Source organism: Pseudomyrmex gracilis, unplaced genomic scaffold (genome assembly GCF_002006095.1).
Source record: "Pseudomyrmex gracilis isolate BER0280 unplaced genomic scaffold, ASM200609v1 scaffold_272, whole genome shotgun sequence".
Lineage (NCBI taxonomy): Eukaryota > Metazoa > Arthropoda > Insecta > Hymenoptera > Formicidae > Pseudomyrmex > Pseudomyrmex gracilis.
Window position 1 is genome coordinate 50,978 of NW_018020856.1, and position 19,377 is coordinate 70,354.

General features: G+C 37.1%; 1 protein-coding gene across 1 annotated transcript in view; it reads left to right on the plus strand.

Annotated features, from left to right (window-relative positions):
* Window positions 1–19,377, plus strand: part of LOC109859620 (kazrin) — an 88,495-nt gene that overhangs the window by 30,776 nt on the left and 38,342 nt on the right. The window contains exon 3 of the mRNA XM_020438016.1: window positions 1,096–1,208. Within this exon, the coding sequence (XP_020293605.1) occupies window positions 1,096–1,208 (113 nt within the window). The remainder of the gene's footprint in view (window positions 1–1,095; window positions 1,209–19,377) is intronic.

Here is a 19,377-nt window from a genome sequence, read left to right on the forward strand (position 1 = left end):
CTGAGTTCCGGAATGTATTATCCGGTATTATAATTCCACCACGAGCGCATGCGCGCGCGCGCGCTCGCTCGTTCACTCACTTACTCACTCGCTCACTCACTCACTTACTCACTCACTCACTCACTCACTCACACACACTCTCTTTCGGCAAGGGAGAGCTGGTCGTTTATCAGGATACAGTTACCGGTTTCCTTTGACAAGACGGGTGGCTATGCAAAAAGCAACTCTGCCTTTGAGACGTAACGAAATTTCCCCGTTAATTCTGTCGACGCGCAACACACACACACACACACGTGGCTTGCAAGCTTATGATAGCATATAATTTAATGGATTTGAAAAAAACGCGACTGCTTAAAGCGCGGTACTTCGTATATATCTCCCACGCTTGGGAAACCACACGCTAAAGCGTTTTCGATCGCTCTCGGCCGTTGAAACATCGAAGGCGCGTGTCTGTCGCTCGATCGCCTCTCTGCGAAAACGACCTTCTCTCACGAACTTGTCGATAACAGTTTGGCAACCCTCGGGCTTTTCCACCTTCGCGCCACGACCACCGACTACCACGGGAATTCAATTATCCCGCCGCTCGAACCGCCGGTCGGATGAAGATAATACGAGACGAACGAGCCGAGAGAGACCGGCCATCTTGGACGAAGTCGGAGTCTGGAAATCCCCTGACTTTCCCGTGTGTTTCGGATGAAAGGCTTAACGCGACCAAATGGCTCACATAGCCCCGCCGAGCATCCTTCATTATATGTACCAACTAGTACCGCAAAGCGGTGTACGTACCACTAAATTGCGTGCTCGGCAATCTTGAACAAAGTGCAAAATGTAACGCCTGAAATGTATTATATATATGATAGATATTTACATAATAGACATATATATATATTGATACATGTGTACACACAATAGATGTCCTTTCATCAGAAACGAAAAGATAGGTGTCTATTTATTTATTTATTTTTTTTTTTTTAAATTTTTTATTTTACTAAGATTTGTTTTATAAGTACGTGCGAATGAATAAATCTGTACAATAATTAAATTTGTTTTCCCAGTTTATAAAGTGCATTCGCATTTTGTTTCGTTTGATTGCAGCTCTCAAGGCTTTAAATCATTTGAACAAAGAGGGCGAGGCGCTTGCACTACAAGATGATCTCACAACGCACCCCACCTTGGCCTTGATGCGGCGCATCCTCGCAGATGCACAGGTAATTATCGCATCTGCAGACATTTTGAGAAAAACATGAAACTTTTTTTCCCCAGCTCTCCTAAACAAACAAACTCCGCCTTTATCTCAGACGGCACACTAGACGTCTGCCAGATGTCTAAATTTGAGTTTTATTCGGTTCAAATCGTATGATGAACATTACATGTTTAAAAAATGTAGATTATTATTGGACGTATAAAGTATATTTTTATTCGGATGTTTAAAAACGATCAACAAATAGACGTACGTTTTTGAAACATTATCGAGCTGTCTGAGATTAAAACATTTCACGTGCAAAAATAATAATAAAAAAAAAAACGATGTAAACAAACGATGCGTGATATAATAATCAGAATGAAGGAAGATAAAATCTGCGTGTATGTGATCGAAACACGCGATTATAAGTCGTCTCACGCAAACCCCGTGGAAACTTGATTCAAGCATCCTTTAGAGCCAAGAGGTTAATTATTGAACAGATAAGAGGCTGTCTATATATCCATTGATATTGAAATCCATTGTCCTAACCGTGAACTGATGGAATATCACAGATTGCGCCAATTGTGTCTCCCGACATGTACAACTGTATACACTTCAAAGTTCTACGTAGAAATGGAGGTACAAAAGACCTCTCTCAGTGCAATAACGGTTTAATAATAATAATTCATAATTTAATAATAATAATTTTAACATCGTTAGAGAATTGCCATAATCGTCTTAAACAAAATTATTCATTTTCTCACAAAATTAATTTTATTTATGAGCTTTTCTAACTTCTCGTATAAAATACAATAAAATGATACAAATTTAACAAGCGTAAAACGCGATTTCTGTAACTGTCGCGACTTCTGAAACCGCGTATTTTATTCAAAATGGCAATAATGTTTCCCCCCATTGTTCGGAGCGACCCTTCCGAGGTCGCGCGCGTCAATTTTCAAGAAAACGAGGAACCGACGATCGAAGGGGTTAATTGTCAGGCGAACGAGGGGTTGCCCTATTGATAGTTGAACGCCTTTGTCCAACGCCGGGCATTGTTACCTGTGCACGCGCCACCCCCGGCTGCGATTTGCCAGCATTTCCCTGCAAGCGTGCTGCTCAAAGTTTATTACGAGAGAGAAGAGATGTTGGATGTTGTTAGGGGAGTGAGAATTGCTCGCGCGCGCGTAGAAAAGAAAAGATCGATCGAAGCTCGCGCCTTTCGTCGATGCGCGAATAACGGTAACAAAATAGGGATAGAAGCAGAAAAAGTGTTTTTTTTTTTTTTTTTTTGTTCTTGCGTGATGGCGTTTATTCGCTTCGTTCAGCTCGTATTTCAGCTCGCGGGAGACCGTTTCGTGTAACAATATGGTTTATATCCTGTAACGTTCGATATACCATATCCTCATCGAAAATGTGTTTGTGAACAATCCTCCGCGGAACAACAACTCCACATTTAAACGGAGTAATCTGATACGCAAACTGTCCACTATATATTTTGCGACATCTAACAATAAAAACAATAAAACGCAGTTAAAGTAAACCATAAAAATTGATATTTTTTTATCAGCCTAATAACTCGGAAAGTTTGATATAACAATCAGTATATATAATGTAAGGTCGTTCGCTTGTGTAACTAATTAAACAAATATCACCTCCGGCTAATTGTGCCCCCTTTAGATGTGGAAGTAAGATGAGGGAGGATTAAGTCGAGAGCGGGTAGTATGTTCTTCTCGTCTAAAATTGGAAGGTCAAAGTCGCACGTCAGAAACATGCAAACTACTCAGCTACAGTCGAAACTGCCGCCTACGTACACTTGCCATGCACGAGTAGGCTTAAGGGGATTCAAAGGACAAACCCCCTGATATAATGACTTTGCCGGCAGGTTGAGCATCACAGAACTACTACTTCGCTGACTCTACTTAAGATTCTTGTGACAAAAACATGTTAATGACGTTAAGACACGTTATATATACACGCGCGCACGCGTAAAAATAATAGTATCTTTCATTTATTTATACTGAGCGATTAATAATATTTTATGTGTTAAAAAATTCGCGCCGCGCGCGAGATGTTGAATGGTCGATATTGATTATATTCGCCGTGCGCGCGAATAAAAGGCGAGCGAGAATGACGTGCACCAAAACTTTCGTTTCGGCGTGTCATTCATTTCGGCGCGTAACGCGCGTCGAAAGCACTCTCTGTTAAAAGAGCCGTCAGACTTGTTAATGTTTGATATAATGATTTTCACAGGACGAATAGATTAATGTTGGCGCGCACGGCTAATTTCGTGGAATATTGTCGACGATGCGACGGTGCAAAACGTTTTATGCAGCATAATGCAAGGGATGCAATTACATCACATAAACAGACAGTTATGCAAACTATCACGTCATTGCTTTAATTATTTCCGTATTATCAAATCATTGTTATTTGACTGAAATATATATATATATATACATTTCATTAAGTTAATATAATATATTGAACGATAGAGGGAGAAAAATATATCAAAATAAAATTAAGGCCAATAGATGGCCTTATGATAGGCCATAAGATGCAGGCCAAATTGTAAGATGTGCATAGGAGTTTTGATGTTAGCATATAAAAACTTTTCTCTCTTTATTAAAAAACTCTAAATTCAGACACTTCGATTCCTAAGGTCGGATTTTCATCGGTGAAAGTTAAAATGCATTAGCGAGAAAGATCGACACATCAGAGTACATAAATAATTATTAAATTAAAAGTAAGAGATTTTTTTAACAATAAGTTGTTAAGTCAATTAAATAAAATTACTGGAACACTCATTCATTACACAGTTGAACAAAACAGAAATAATTTAAAACAGTCAAGTTTTATTCTCACGACTTGAACAAGTATATTTCCGTTCGAGTTCGCATATAGATTAGATTGATAATAACACATCTTCTCGCGGCACTAAAGTGTAAAGCAAAAAAAAAAAAAAAAAGGAAGAGATGTGCAATTCCCGGATTATATAACCAAATCACACCGGGCATCACATCATGCATAAACACGTTATCCGACAAATAGCATTCGGACGTGGCGAACGCGGCTATTTCGGGATTAATGCAATCAAACTGATGGCTCGCAGTTTGCTGACGGTGGGACACGCGCGCTTGATCGTCAGCGTGAAATTAAAATTGGACCGTGCGTGCTTACGTTCCGCAATTAAACGTTGTAAAAATCGCAGAAGCAGTTTGCACGCAATGCGATGTGATGCGAGAACATTTGTTAAATTACGGATTAGCGGAAAGAGCTTTTTGCATTTCGATCGTACATATCACGTATCAATTATCTTACGGTAATTATACGCTCGCGCAAATAACGCAACTGAATATGTAATTATCATAAATTTCAAAATATCATTATTTAGATAAATACATGTGTATTATAACTTTTAAAATTTGTTTTAGAGTGTAGAAAAAGAAAGAAAAATTTTTTAACGAGAAAAAAGAAATATTATATAAGAGATGAGTTTTTTTTCTATAAATATGGAGATATAATCTATTTTTTATCTCAATATGTAGACTAATACATATGTACGCGCACATGTATATATTTTCTTCTTTTATAAATCCATAATAATACGTCTAAAAGGTCTAGACTTTATCCAGCTGTCGTCGCCATTGAACGATCAAACGTCACTGATCTATTCTCCGCAATTGAAAAGTAATCGGCCCTTTGCTACCTTAACGGCACAAACAGTCCTCGAAGCGCGCGTTACGAGCGCGTCTTTGAGCCCAGACATCGGGGAGAGGACAAGTCGCGTTTTCAATCGTGGCTCTCTCTCCTTTCCCCAAAGATGATCAATCGGTCGCCGAGCAATATCCGGCGGAAGGAGAGTTTCCACTTGGCGTTTCAAGACGAAATCGCCCCATTATGCGAGTCGCGTTTGAATTTCGATCTTCTGCGTGTGTCCGCGCGCGCGCGCGCGACAAAGAAAGAGAACACACGAGAGTGGCAGAGCGAGAGAGAAGCGAAACTGCGGAAGAGAAGAGGGCGGCAGCCGCCGCTGTGCGCGCGACCGGGTGGCTGGCAGGACATATAGAAAAGGAGAAACGTGACGAGGCATATGAATCGAGCATAATGTCGCTTTAACGTGCATCGCGGAGCGGATACACGCTGACAGAACCGGTAACAAAGTTTCTCAGCTGCTGGTAGGTATACGGTCGATATACGCGTCCTTCGAAGGTGCGGTATCCTCAAGTTCAAACAGTTCGCGCGCCCGTGACGGAGAAGTGTCGAAAGTTCTACGAAGAGAGTGTGAGAGGTAAAAGTTGATGAAAACGATACGGCAGTCATAAAATGTTCAAATGCGTTTTCTTCAGTTTGTGAAATTTTTCTCATTAACGAAAGTTCGAATACGATCTCGGGGATAACACACGAGTCATCAAAATATTGACGTTTAGGGGTCTCGTTAAGGGGATGTTTCGAGTGTGGTCGATCGTCTGGCGATCGAGAGACAAATTAGAGAAAAGAAACAAGTGTGAAAGAAAACGACGGAAGAAGAGAGCAACGAAGTACGCGAGTGTACTTGGCGACGTCGAGAGTAATAAGGGGGATGTTCCCCGAGAGAGGGATGATCTTGCGATATATGTGACGCTTTTGCGGTCGGAGAGAAACAGGGGACGCTCGTGTCGGTAGGCAGGAATATAAAATTGTTTTGCGCTTAAGTTTTTTTTTGTTTTACGATATTTTCGCTTTGTCGTAAAGCGCTTTTTAGCGATTCGCAGTTTGTACGGATAATGCGCAGCATTAGCTAGCGGACTTTATTACGCAGAGTGGGTTACTTAACCCTTCGCGATCTCTCTCCTTTCACCGAACCCGCCCTCCGGCGACTAATTGATTAGGGTGCGCTGAAGGATGGTAAGATACTTGTGCATATATTAAAATAACCCTTTCGACCAAAGTAACTCATGGCGCATAATTTTGTGTATAATACATATGTACTACATATACGCGATATTTCATTTCTAATAAGAAAAAACTGTGTGTCAGTACCGTTATAAACATTCAATTTTTCAAAACTTCGTACTTAAAAAAAAAAAAAAAGCCATGAAACGGATAAAACTAGTGAATTTTTATTCAATTTTTATCTCCGCCTTTCGCAGAAATGTTAAACAATAGGAAACGTTGTTACGTTAAAAATTGTGGTTGTAATATTATGCGCGTTTATTTTTTTCCATGAATACATTATTATCTCTGGCAATTAATGCTGAGCTTCTCTTGCTGAAAACTAAAATGCACGTGTGCATTAGGAGCCGTCACGTAATCATAGATATCGCACACGTATGTAGATAACAGCCGCAACCTGTGAGCGCGGAGAGCTACAGACGAGAAGCAGCGCGGGCGGAGAAAGCGGAGAGAGAGAGGATTCATCAAGAGAGAAGGCGGATGCCATTTAGCCGCTGAACAAACACCCGCGAAATGACGAAGAAGGATGAAATGACGACCAGTGATTTTGTATATACTTTTTTTTTTTTTAGATCCGCTCGTTTTTATCTCAAGCGCGGAATATATGGAAGTGCGCAGAGCACTTTGAAATTTTTAACAAACTATATTCTTCGCATCTCCGCGTTTGTGAAAAAAGTATAACATATGGAAAAATACGCGCGATACAAAAATACCACCATTTCATGATGAATTTTAAGATTAATAAATAAAATGTTTTCTTTTTGTCACTCCATTAGAGATGTTAATTCTCGTAGCGATGGCAACATTTAAAAAAAAAAAAAAAAAAAACAGAATAAAAAGTTTCCTTCTAAATAGATATTCATTATACATACCTGTTTGAAATTTCTTTTTGCAAAATATATATATTTACTTTTGGCACTTTGTAGCATTTTGTATGTTTTTGAATATATTTGAATCGTAAAAAAAATATACACACACACGCGCGTAAGCTCGATAAAAACCTTTCAGAGATATAGAATAAAACAAATTTTGGCTCTTTAACCCCAATAATTGGCACTTTTTGTCAATTTGTTTCTTTCCAGAGCACCAACTAAATATATTCTAAAATAATGTTGATGCCGTAAAAAATCCAAATTAATCTACCATCAGGTAAAATCTGCTGTTGTGTAAAAATTAATCACAGACAAAAATGTTAACACACAAATAGAAAACAATCAATAAGCGGACCAATCACTGAACGAGTGCCAACTCTATAAATTCTGTTACATTTTCTGTAATACTTTCTTCTGCGTATATAATTAACATAGATGTACGTATATTAGATAACTTGTTTGTTTGATTAAGAACAATCTTCCTAACTTTGGACGGCTGAAATTCGGTTAAACTACACGCTTCTCTTGTCATAACTTAAACGAACTTAAAGTGTTTGGTTAGGCGAAGATCGAGTTCGTGTTCGTATGCGAGAGCAAATCTGTGGAACAAGATCGATTTAATAAAATGATACCATATTGTGTTATATAACAGATACACACACATATACATACGCACACAAAAGATCTTGAAATTATATTTACCTCAAAGTGACTCGTGGCTACAGTTCAAGCAAAAACTAATAATCAGATTAACAAGTTCAAATTTGATAAGGCGGATGTGTATAAAATTTATGATACTCTCTATATATTTTAATGAAAGTTACTTATATTTAATCAACTGTATATTATTTATTTATTTGTCCAATTGATGAAAATATTAACTATCAAATACCGTGTCAAGTGTCTTTATTATTAGTTTATTTCGTAATATATTCGAGTGCTTGTGTATGTGTGTGTGAGAGAAAAGTATATATACATCTGTATGTTAAAAAAAATCTTTATATTAAAATTATTACACGCTAAGCATGTAGAGTGCATTTTTTTGAGTGCTCGAAATTCATAAAGGACTTTCAGCCACCGCGCACAAATATTTTTGCGAGAATTTTATTTACGGGACTTTTAGATTAGTACGAGCTGTACACGTAAAAAACTTGCGCTTGGTTTAAAACTTATGCAGTACCAACGTTATTTATTCATACGTATGAGTTTATACAGAAATCAAATTATGAAAGATTTGATCTGTTTATATTACGTTTGTGAAACATTCTTTTTTGTTATACAAAAGATTCGAATTACGCAATAAATTTCCAGCTATTTTATGTTTTGGCAAATTCACGCGCAGTTTCAGTTTGTAATTAAAAGTTTTTTTATCTTCCTTCGAGCAATATTCTATTTAAACTGATAAATAAAGAGAAATTCAATACGCGGAGCTTACAAAACAGAGAGACAACATTCGCGCAATATTTGTACAGTTTTAATAATTAATATGTTTGATAAACATTTTCTTCTTATTCGCAGTGTTCTATATAAATAACTCTTTTTAAACATATTGGTTATTTCGATTCTCAGTTCCGCGTGCGCGCATCGCCGCACGTACCAATCGCACCGCATACTACGTAGCGAATAAAAAGGCTCGTCAGAGAAGAAAACTCACGCAGCGGGTCACGTTTGTAAAAGTCACGATGATTCTCCGCGTGAGTGGATCCGTGTTTCTCGCTCGTAACGCACGTGTGTTCCAAACGCGCGCACGCGTTTTGTTCTCTCGTGTAACGTACGTCACGCGCTTTGCCGGTAACCGTAATGGATTAACCCTCTTTAACTTGGGCGCCATGGATACACGCACATCATACACGATGGCTATTTCGTTTCCACTCCAGTTCTCTCTGGGCAGGTGAGGGATGAAAGAAAATGTCGTCCGTCACTGCTACTTTCGAGCCGGCTTGTCATTCGTTGTGTTTTGCCGTTTTGTATTTTTTGTTTTTTTGAAAAAAAAAAACAAAAAACCTAGTAACAGATACTGCGCAGCTCATGTGGAGCTATGTAAGCCGATTTGACAGCGACATGCTATTTCTATCCATCGAACATTTCTGTTCTGTTGCAGTTGCGCGATGTACGTTCCGACGGAGCATTTCGAATCAAGTCGTTCGTAATGTAACGTAATAGGTCACGCGACGCGATAGCGGTTTTGTGTACGTACAATAATATGTCGAACGCATCGGAAACAATTTTCTGTCGCGTTTGTTAGAGAAGATTGTCCGTGTAAATAATTTCAAAGAGCGATTTCATCGAATAACGTATCGCGCAAACTGCAATTAATCTTGCAAAACAAACGATACATTTTGAATGTTACGTGTGTGAGAGGTACATCATTAAAAAGTATTTAACTGCTTTTATATATAAAAATTTTATTATTTGGAAAATTGAGCGTAAAAAAATAAAATATAAAATTTACATGAAAACAAAAAATCAACATATACGCAAATAATTGTAACTGTTTATATCAGAAAGTTTAGGGAAAATTAAACTTTTACCATTAAAAAATATTTAACTGCTTTTATATATAAAATCTTTATTTTTTAGAAAACTGAGCGTAAAAAAATAAAATATAAAATTTACATGAAAACAAAAAATCAAAATATACGCAAATAATTGTATATATAGGGTAGCTGTTTATATCAGAAAGTTTAATTTTTCTTAAACTTTTCTGGAAATGATGGATTTAACGTAGCATTAATTGCGGTTGTTTATAAATGTGTGGAAAATCTCGTATTCTTACCAGACGTGGAGAGATAAATTTACAGAAATTCGAAAAAAATATCGGTAATAATTAAATTAGCACTTAATCTTGCCGAAAAAAGAGGGTCAAAACCAGGTCACGAAAAATCCATTTGACTCTCTAGTCCTATTTTTTCTCTTATTTTCTCTCAAATCACGTACGACACGGAATCGACGTTACGTGGAATCGCGCGTAATATTTAAATCGAACGTGCACATACGGTCGATTAACTTTTAATTGTGTCCCTTTAATTCGTCTATAAAATCGAAACGAAGAGATCGTGTTTTATCGAATTGACTGTAAAATAATATTTTGTAAATTCAATATGTATATTTTTTTTACATTCCGCGTTGTTTATTTTTGTAACATATTTTGCTGCCACAAATACGTATACGTTATTTATTCTAGTTTGTTTACAAACATCTCAAGCACGGCATCATGAAACATTGTTGTAGCTTTTGTTCAATAATCTAATTATTATTTTCATAAAGAAAATCGAAACACTTTATTTATTAATTAGCTTAATCAACTTTTTAAATTAGAGTCGCACCTCTCTATTGTTCGATTACATGCAATGCAATTTGTCTCGCATAGCGTAACAAATAAATATACAAATACGAACTTCGCCGGTCCACAAATATACATCGAAATTCTCTTTTCTCTGTTGCACGATTCTGGGAATGGTTTAGCTTGCCTCTGCATGCAAACGTGCTACATGGGCGATATCGAATATTTCTCCGTTAAATCGACAACGCCAGAACCAGAAACCGTCGGGCAGACCAAATATTTCATTTATTCCGGTCAATACTGAGTCTCAAATTTTGTGATGAAAAATCGTACCCGTTGTGATCCGCAAAAAGAAAAAAAAATAATTCGTAGTTTTATAATCCTCGCATTTTGCTTTAGAAAAAAAAAAATGATTCCTCTTATTTGAAACTTGTGAAACTTTTTTGTTTTTTGAATTATATAATACACACAAATTCGAGACATTTTTACCCCGAATACAAAACTCGCATTTCAAAAATCAAAACAAATCGCGCGTTACACAAGCTCGTTTCCACCGTAAATATCCTTTCATTGTATTTCTCTACGTTTTTCTCGAGACTTGTCCAAAATGTGTCACGCGCGTGAGCTCAGCGTTTCGTCGAGCGTCACGTAATTCTCTCTCGTACGCGTTCGTGCACCCCGTCGGGGTTACGTTTCCTTCATTTTTTCCCCCATGTTTATGAAATTCCGCTTCCGCGAGTATTACGAGCGGGTGGGAAATTGCTTTCCTTCTTTTTTTTTTTATTGAGCTCAAACTTTACTGCCGTCGACGGAACAGTTAAGCTGGTTGGTTTGTGCGCGCTCGTCGTGCCTCTGTATTTGCATTTGAAACGCGCCTTGTGGCATGAGCTTTTCGTTCACGACAAAACGGCGAATTGGTTATTTAGCTATGTCCGCGGCTTTCAAAAAAATCGCGAAAGATGCGCTCGTCGTTAAAACACTTTTTGAATCATACATGAGTAGTATCATTACGCGATTTCGTGATTAAAGCGTTTTTTTGTGTAATATAGTCATACACACACGTTTAAAGAGATCAATTAAATAAATAGATAGAATATTTATTGAACTCCCCTAAGAGTTGTAACAATATTTTACAATATCATTTTACCTAACTTATATACTATCTTACATATTATTTTATGTACCATCTTATATACTTATATATACTATCTTAGATACTTTATCTACTAACTTAACAACTACACACACGTTCTGCTTTCTAATCATGAATTTCCGCTTTCGCTGAGAAATCGATAGTTCAAATAAAAGTTCAGGGCCAGTGCGAATTAATTTACAGAATATTTATGTTTTCGTTTTATTAAATTACGTGGATATATATAAATCAATTGTTTTAATCGATTCGTTGGACTTTCTTCAGTGATTAACAAAGAAAACAATTATAATTAAAAAGTCGACAGCAGTGTACTACATATGAAGTATTAAATTTAGCAGTCATTTAGTCGAAGGAATATAAAACAACACATTAATGACAATTAAATTACTTTACAGAAAGAGACTTCGTAACATACTCGAAATTGAATATATTGTGAATATATTAACTTAGAGAGATTGTTTTATAATTAAATATGTGTTCTCTAATTAAATATCAGAATTGTTATCCCGGATTTACGTAAAGGTAACGTGCGATATGTATAACGTTAATACATCGCGGACGGATGACGAGATATCTCGCGTTTCTTATTCCAAATTTAAAGGCCGTTGACGAGATTTCTCTTGTCGGAATTACAATTTAACATGATTGACAACGATTTTTAATTAATAGCTCTCTCTATTAGCAAAATCATAAGTATTTTAAAAATACTTAAAGACTACTTTTGTTGACAAAGGACTATATCCAATTTCTTATAGAAGTCGAGCCCTGGGTGAACAAAAATGAAACATAATTAGGATTGTAGGACATCAAAAGAGAAAATTAAAACGTTTCATAGACATAATCTTGTAAAATGAGTCCTGAGTGCTATAGAGCTGTCTAAAGTTTGCTATTATGATCACGTATTACTGGTCTTTTCCGATTTCTCTGCGTTCATAATTCACCTCTCCACGGTGACAGCGGTAACGGATTGTGCGAAAGGCATTGAAATAATAAACGGAATGTATCTCTGGTTCATTAACAGTTCATTAACGTGGCTGGCGTTCCTGGACGCGATCTATGCCATCATGTCAAGAGAAATTCGGATTTGGTTGTTATAATGGCGATATATCTCTAGAATTCGCTTTGGGAGGGAGAAGATGAACGAGCGGCGAATACAGTTAAGATAAATCACTGGGATCACCTCGAAGCTATTGATTGCGATAAGTCTCACTATATTTAGAAAGTACATCAAAAATCAGTCATATGTAATATCTGGGATATGCTCAATACTTTTGACAAAGACATCTACGTGCCAGCAAGAGCAACATCTGATAGTTTTGTAGTATTAAAGAATTCTGATGAAGAAGAAGAACCCGAAGAGGGATAAGATCCTCGTGCGTTTTCCAGACTTCAAATTGGCAATTAAAACGTTTGTTACTCTTCTTGAGTGTGCTTTATCCTCTTTATAAATCAATATATAACTCATTACTGTTCACTCAGGGGTCCCGGTTGAGACCCAAATCGGGCACAGTTCTTTAAACTCATTCCAATAAGAAGGTCCAATACCTAGCCTTATTTTATTCCAATAAGAAGGGCCAATATGAGCTTCTCTTTAAACTCATATAGTATCAAACAAGCACAGAGTTTCTTTTGTTTTTCAATGTGAGTCATTTGCTGAACGTAGGTGGGCCAAGTATATTTTTAAAAACGTACAAATTTTTACACATAATAATTCAAACTGAAAATTCAATTTGAAAATTCAATTTGAAAATTCATATTGAATGTTCGTTTTGCATCATACAAATTATTCAGTTTACTCATCTATGGGAAAAAAAGTGTAAGAAAAAAAGTATTTGACGCAAAGAAGAGCTGGTTACTGGATTATAGCGATAAAACTTCTGATCTGCGTGACGCGTTAACATTATCGTTAATCATGTCAGAACGTCTAACTCTGGTAAACTAGTTGATGGTACGCATTAGATTCGAGTACGGTGAACCTCTTCGGAGCGTGACAGATGAATATAAGCTTAACACGCGCATGCGGAGAATTTATGCATTCGCGCCTATAATTATCCCAACTATCGTGGCACTAGAGGCTGCCTACACGTCGTGTATCCCGCGTGTTGCCTCTTACGGCGAACGGAGATACAACGACTACGACGACGACGACAACGACGTCGCTGGTAAATGAAGCGTAAGTGGATTCTCGAGGACTCTCGAAATTCTGCTTGCCATCTTGGCGAGAGAGCGGAGAAATTGCGAGATAACGTTGCGGGCAAGTCGTTTTTAGATTTGTCAGAAACGAGACTTGCGAAACTCGATAAGTAACTAAATAGCAGCGCGTCAATATGTGTACTTTTGACAATTGTTTCGCGCTTTGTGCGCGAGATAGTTAACTAACTTCGCGATAACAGTGTTCCCGTTCTGCGAGGAAATGATTGTTGCAACAATTTCGAGCTCGGCTTCCTGACTGAGATAACGAGTCGTAGCGGTAATTTAATCGTTTACGAGAATTGCGAGGTGCGCACGTCGAAGGAGCGTTCTCGGGGGTGTAAATACGAGATCGAGAGTTGGATTGGAAACTTCACCATAAGTGCGCAGTTACGTAAAGTCGCGCGAGCGCGCCGTGTAAGCTTTGCGAGGTGCCGGCGTGTTGTTATACATGTATATATATAGTACGTATATATGTATATATATATATATATATATATATATATATACTATATATATATAGTATATATATATGGTATACACTTGCAATTAGTTGCGTTAATTCGATGTAGCAGATAACTGATGAGACGTGTCCGGAGCCGCGCGTGCGCGGCACACTTTGTTGCATCCGTTTATTATTGTCTCAGCGTTTACGCGTAACTGATTGGAAAAACAACGCGGCAATAATGGCACCTGCCATTCTTCTCGGAACTGAGCAAAGCAGTATTGCTTTATATTTCGTGATCGACCGTGTCAAAATTTTTTAAACATCCCGTACGTATTCGACCCAAATTCATTCAATTGAAAATTATTATTGTAGTTTTTATATTACTGGTCTTTTATATATATAGTTTTGTGCATGCATGTATATATTTTGTACGTGTAAAAAAAAATTACATACATGTATATATAATAGTACATTTATTTTTTACATATGAAACGTGATGGAAAATCTCGGTTCACCGAAGCGAATAAACGTGACTAAATTTCTCGCTCAACTTTTGCTGCAACCTGGTGCATCTCGTGCCCTGAATCTCGCCTTGGTCGTATTCGGCTCACTAAATTCGCACTTGAATTTCAATCCCCACGAAATGGAGATATTTTATTTCGATTACGCATATTGAATTACGTGGCGAGGCGGTCGAGAGAAATCGTCATTTAATTTTAGTTTCAACCAGTAATTTAATTATGCCAGAATGTTCGGCCTTTTACTATATATGGTTTCCTATTAAATTAATGCACAATGTATCAGATACTGTGCAAAGAGAGAGAGAGAGAGAGAGAGAGAGAGAGATAAACGCAGGCATTTTCCGGGACTGTAATTTTTTAGTAAAAATAATGGCAAAACTTTGCGCATTACTTTGCACATAAAAACGGTAAATGTCAGCGAGATAGTCAGAGGTTCTGCGGACGCTTGCCTCTTACACATATATATTTATCTTTCGTTTTTAGTTAAAAAAAACGTCCTAAACGACAAAAAAGATGTCAGAAACCAGGTGCGACACTCTCAACTTTTTTTACTTTCGCGCGGTAAGTAAGGAAGAAGAGCGGAAGTTTCCGGAAGTTACATCAGCTCCGCGATCTCGAGTTTATTTATTCAAACTTGCACCTCGTTGCTAACGTGAGGAAAGAACGTATATTAGGGAGATTTTTTTTTTTCAGTTTTAATATCTCACTTCGTCCTCACAATTTTAAATACGTGTGCGAGTGGATGAATCATTCTGTGATTTCTATATTTGGTGAGAGAAAAGATGTGCTATGTTTTCCTTATTAAGTAAAAACTTCACGAACAGGTTTGCCTTGACGCTTCGGGTTTGGGCCTGACATTAGAAACTCGAAACAGCGTGGCGGAGAAACACACATTATGCAAGTGGCAGCGCGTGTTCTCTCTTCGCTTGATCAACATCCTTTAGTGAAATTCCGGTTATCTCATTCCTTGTGCGGAAATGAGTCGCTTCATCGCTCGCGCGAATCGAAAGATGCAATCGTGACTGAGAATTTTTCTCGCACGATTCCGGCGTTTTTCGTTTATGCGCACCGAGTTAACATGCGCGCGACGTCATTGACATTTACTTTTATCGCACCGGCGTGTATTGTAATTTCATGCGAAATCCCGGGGATTCGCGGGAATAATCCGCGGCACTGATAAATGTTTCATGTCGCCGCGTGCGCTCGCGGCTTTGTCGATTTGATATTCATCTCCCTTAACAGTTATTCCGTTTCGCGGTCGCTCATTAATAATAAAATATTATATTATATATGCGCGCGCGTGTGTATGTGTGCCGTTTATTTCGCGAAGTCAAACACACGTGTTTAATAACGCGTGGTTGGTGTCTACACCAACGTTAAGGTGTCATCGCATTTTAACGGAGAATTCCAAGTACGCGAGCTCGAGTTGTACAATAAGAGCCGCTATATCTGGAAATATGGGAAGCGCGCTTAAAGTAGCAAGAATCAGGTTAATGAGATGCCGCTCGGCATCTCGAAATATGCGGTGCTATAACAAACGGCGCATCTATTCACACAAACTCCCGAAAAATTTCTCTCTCGGCACTTACCACTTCTTCTTAAAAACATGGAAATGCTTTTCATATTTGTTTTATTTTTAGAAAAATTCAATTTAACGTATTAAAAAAAAACTACATTTTAATATTGCGCGTTTCGTCTCGAAATAATAACGTTACGTTTATAATGTAACAGTTTTATGTAAGAAGAACATTTTTGCACATTGCAAGAAGGTTTTCGAATTTACAGAAAAATTTTTATTTATATAAAAAAATACAGCTGCGGCACAACTTGTGCGATATCACACATATTTGGTCAATTAAGTCCGATACCGTCTCCGATAGTGCGTGCCGCATTAATAATACCGCAACACTTCGCGCACAACGGAAATCGTTGTTGTCTTCGCCGTGGATTGTCGTCCCTTGAGGCGAAAATCGATAGCACTCTACGTGACTCGGGCCGCGACAATTACGACGGTCGACGATTCCGCGATGCGACGCGAGAACGTGTATCTAGCAAAGAAGAGGGAAAAGAGAGAGAGAGAGAGAGTGAGAGAGGTGGGGATTGGATTATTTTACCTCCGTACGTCGCGAGACAAATTGCACCGACGCGGTGCAACGACGAGAGCCGGAATTGCAATTTCATAAATTCAAGTGGCGGCTGCCGCTTCCGGTAATGCGCAGCTACTGCATCATTCCGTAGTCTTCTTACGACGTTCCATCTACCTTCCGCCTATTCTTTCGTTCTTGTCTTTTCCTCACTTTTCTTCTTCCCTTCTTCTCCGTTCCATCTCTTTTTCTCACGCTCTATTTCCCCTCTCGCGTTCTTCATAATCTATCTGTCTTACTTGCACCGCCCGAGAAAGGACGAACTTGACAAAAATTACTATATCGTCCTTCGGACGAGTCGAGTAGATCTTCTCGGACGCGCGTTTGGTTAATTATTATGGTAGTTGTTTTTCTTATTTTCTCGCCTATAATCACTTTTATTCTTTCACAGGCTTTTCTCCGAATCTTGATTGTAAAAGTCTCCTCTCTTCTTCTTCTTCATTCTTTTTCTCAGCGATTTTCACTCTTGACGCGTTTTTCTCTAGACTTTGAGAAGCGCGGTCGATCTGAGAGAAGACACTTAGGAATTAAACTCTTTTTATTCGCGTATTAATTTTTTCGAGTGACGCAAAAACTCGTGGAAGTTTTGCCGGAAGTGTTCTGTTTAACTTTTTCAACAACAACAAAAATAAACAAGTGGCCTTTTATAAAGATTGCTGTCCGGAACAATAGCCCAGACACAAAGTTCGCAATAATCACGAGAATGTGACACGGGACTCTCCCGGTCATGGAAATTCCATGTTCCTCGTTTTCCGCCGCGAGATATTTCTGTCGGTGTCCACTTTAATTTCTCTGCTGTTCTTTTTCTTCTTCCGACATCTGCATGTCTCCGGGGAGCGGAAAAAGGGTCACTCACAACGACCTTTCTTGGTCCGACCTCACTTTTCTCGCCTCTCTTTTTCTCTTTTCCGCTCTTTCCATTTACTTTTCCACGATAAATTCATTTCGCGACGACCCTTGCGACTGACAGCCTTCATCTCGCTCTGTTCGTATACCATATTTTTTATTATATAAATGTAAGTCAGCCGCGCGTGTTGTGCAACACACGCTCGTTCTCTTATAAACGACGCTTCGCGAGTGAGATTACGAGGAAACCTTCGAAAAAGATGAATGTGACTGTGTAAAACAAACCGTTATAATTGGTATAAGAACGGATGGTAAAAACATATAACGCGAATGAACAAGTGTTTTCTCGAAATACAGTTTTTTATATTGAGCTTTAAAAATTTAAAAATATTAATAACAAGTACAAAATAAATATAATAGAGATCAATTGCGAGCGAAATTAAGATATTGAATATATATACATAAAATTTTGTAAAGATATATCTCATTAAAGCGAAACGTTTTGAGAGCTTCTTACTAGAGAGAGTCTTCATTATTTATTATATTATTATTATTTTGTTATATTCTTATTATTATTATTATTATTTCGCGATTGATGAAAACTTTAGTACGAGCTCTCGGAATGTGTTGCTTTATAATATATATCTTTAATTTTATGTAAATATGTTTAATACACATTAATGTTGCTCACACAATTGATCTCTATTATATTTATATTCTGTTAATAATGGAATTCTGTTATTCTGTTAATAATGAAATTATTATTATATATTTTCCACGCATATATTTGTGTAAAGAAATTGGCTACTTTGATTAAAAATAAGGGACACGAATGGATTGCAAAAATCCACAGGGAAATAAATCGAATCGCATCTCAGGGAGATTACAAATTGCCATTACGCTTTCACGAGTAAATTCAATGCATGAAAAGAAGGTATTTATCGGTCGCCGACCTCTGATACTATTTTATAATAAAGTTTATTGATAGCTACTCTCAAAGAGTGTACACACATCACGCAGAAAACATTTTTGTGCTTCAAATTAAAAATCTAATATTTGAGAGAAATGATAAAGGTCGATGAGAGTTAGACGCTGGAAAAATATATTTTTTAAGGAGATATATATTTTTTAAATGTATTTTTTACCATTCAATTTGAATATTAATTTACACGTTAAAAACATATTTGGTTAAAAAATTTAATTTAATTTGGATATTAATTTACACGCGTTAAAAAATATATTTTGCACGTACGTATCTGGCGTTTGCTTTTTACTGGCTTTATTATTTCTCTCAATTAATTGAACACTAAAAGATCCTTATACAATTTATGTTGTTAAAAATCTGCTGTTCTCTTTCTCTCTTTCTTTTTTTTTTTTAGATAATAATAAATATGTAGAATCAGTTGGATGTAGAACTTATCATAACGATCATCTTTAGCAAAAGTCTTGTAAAAAAAAAGATAATGTACGTTGACGTGACAAATATTTCTGCGAGACAAATATTTTGTACTTAACATCCTGTAGCGAGCAGATTGCCAAATAATACTTTTAGAAATCGACTTTTGTGTCAATAAATCTTGAAAACAAAGAGTTGAAAAATATGTTTGTGAAATCAGAGATAACGCTCGAATGATCTCGAGAGCAGAGAATCGAAAGTGGACCATAGAGAAACATGCAATATGTTAGGTCAACGTAAAGAATATTATATCAACACATTGTATTATATTAAATATTATATATAATATAATACAATAAATATATTATAATATAATATTATAATATATTATAAATATTATAAATATATA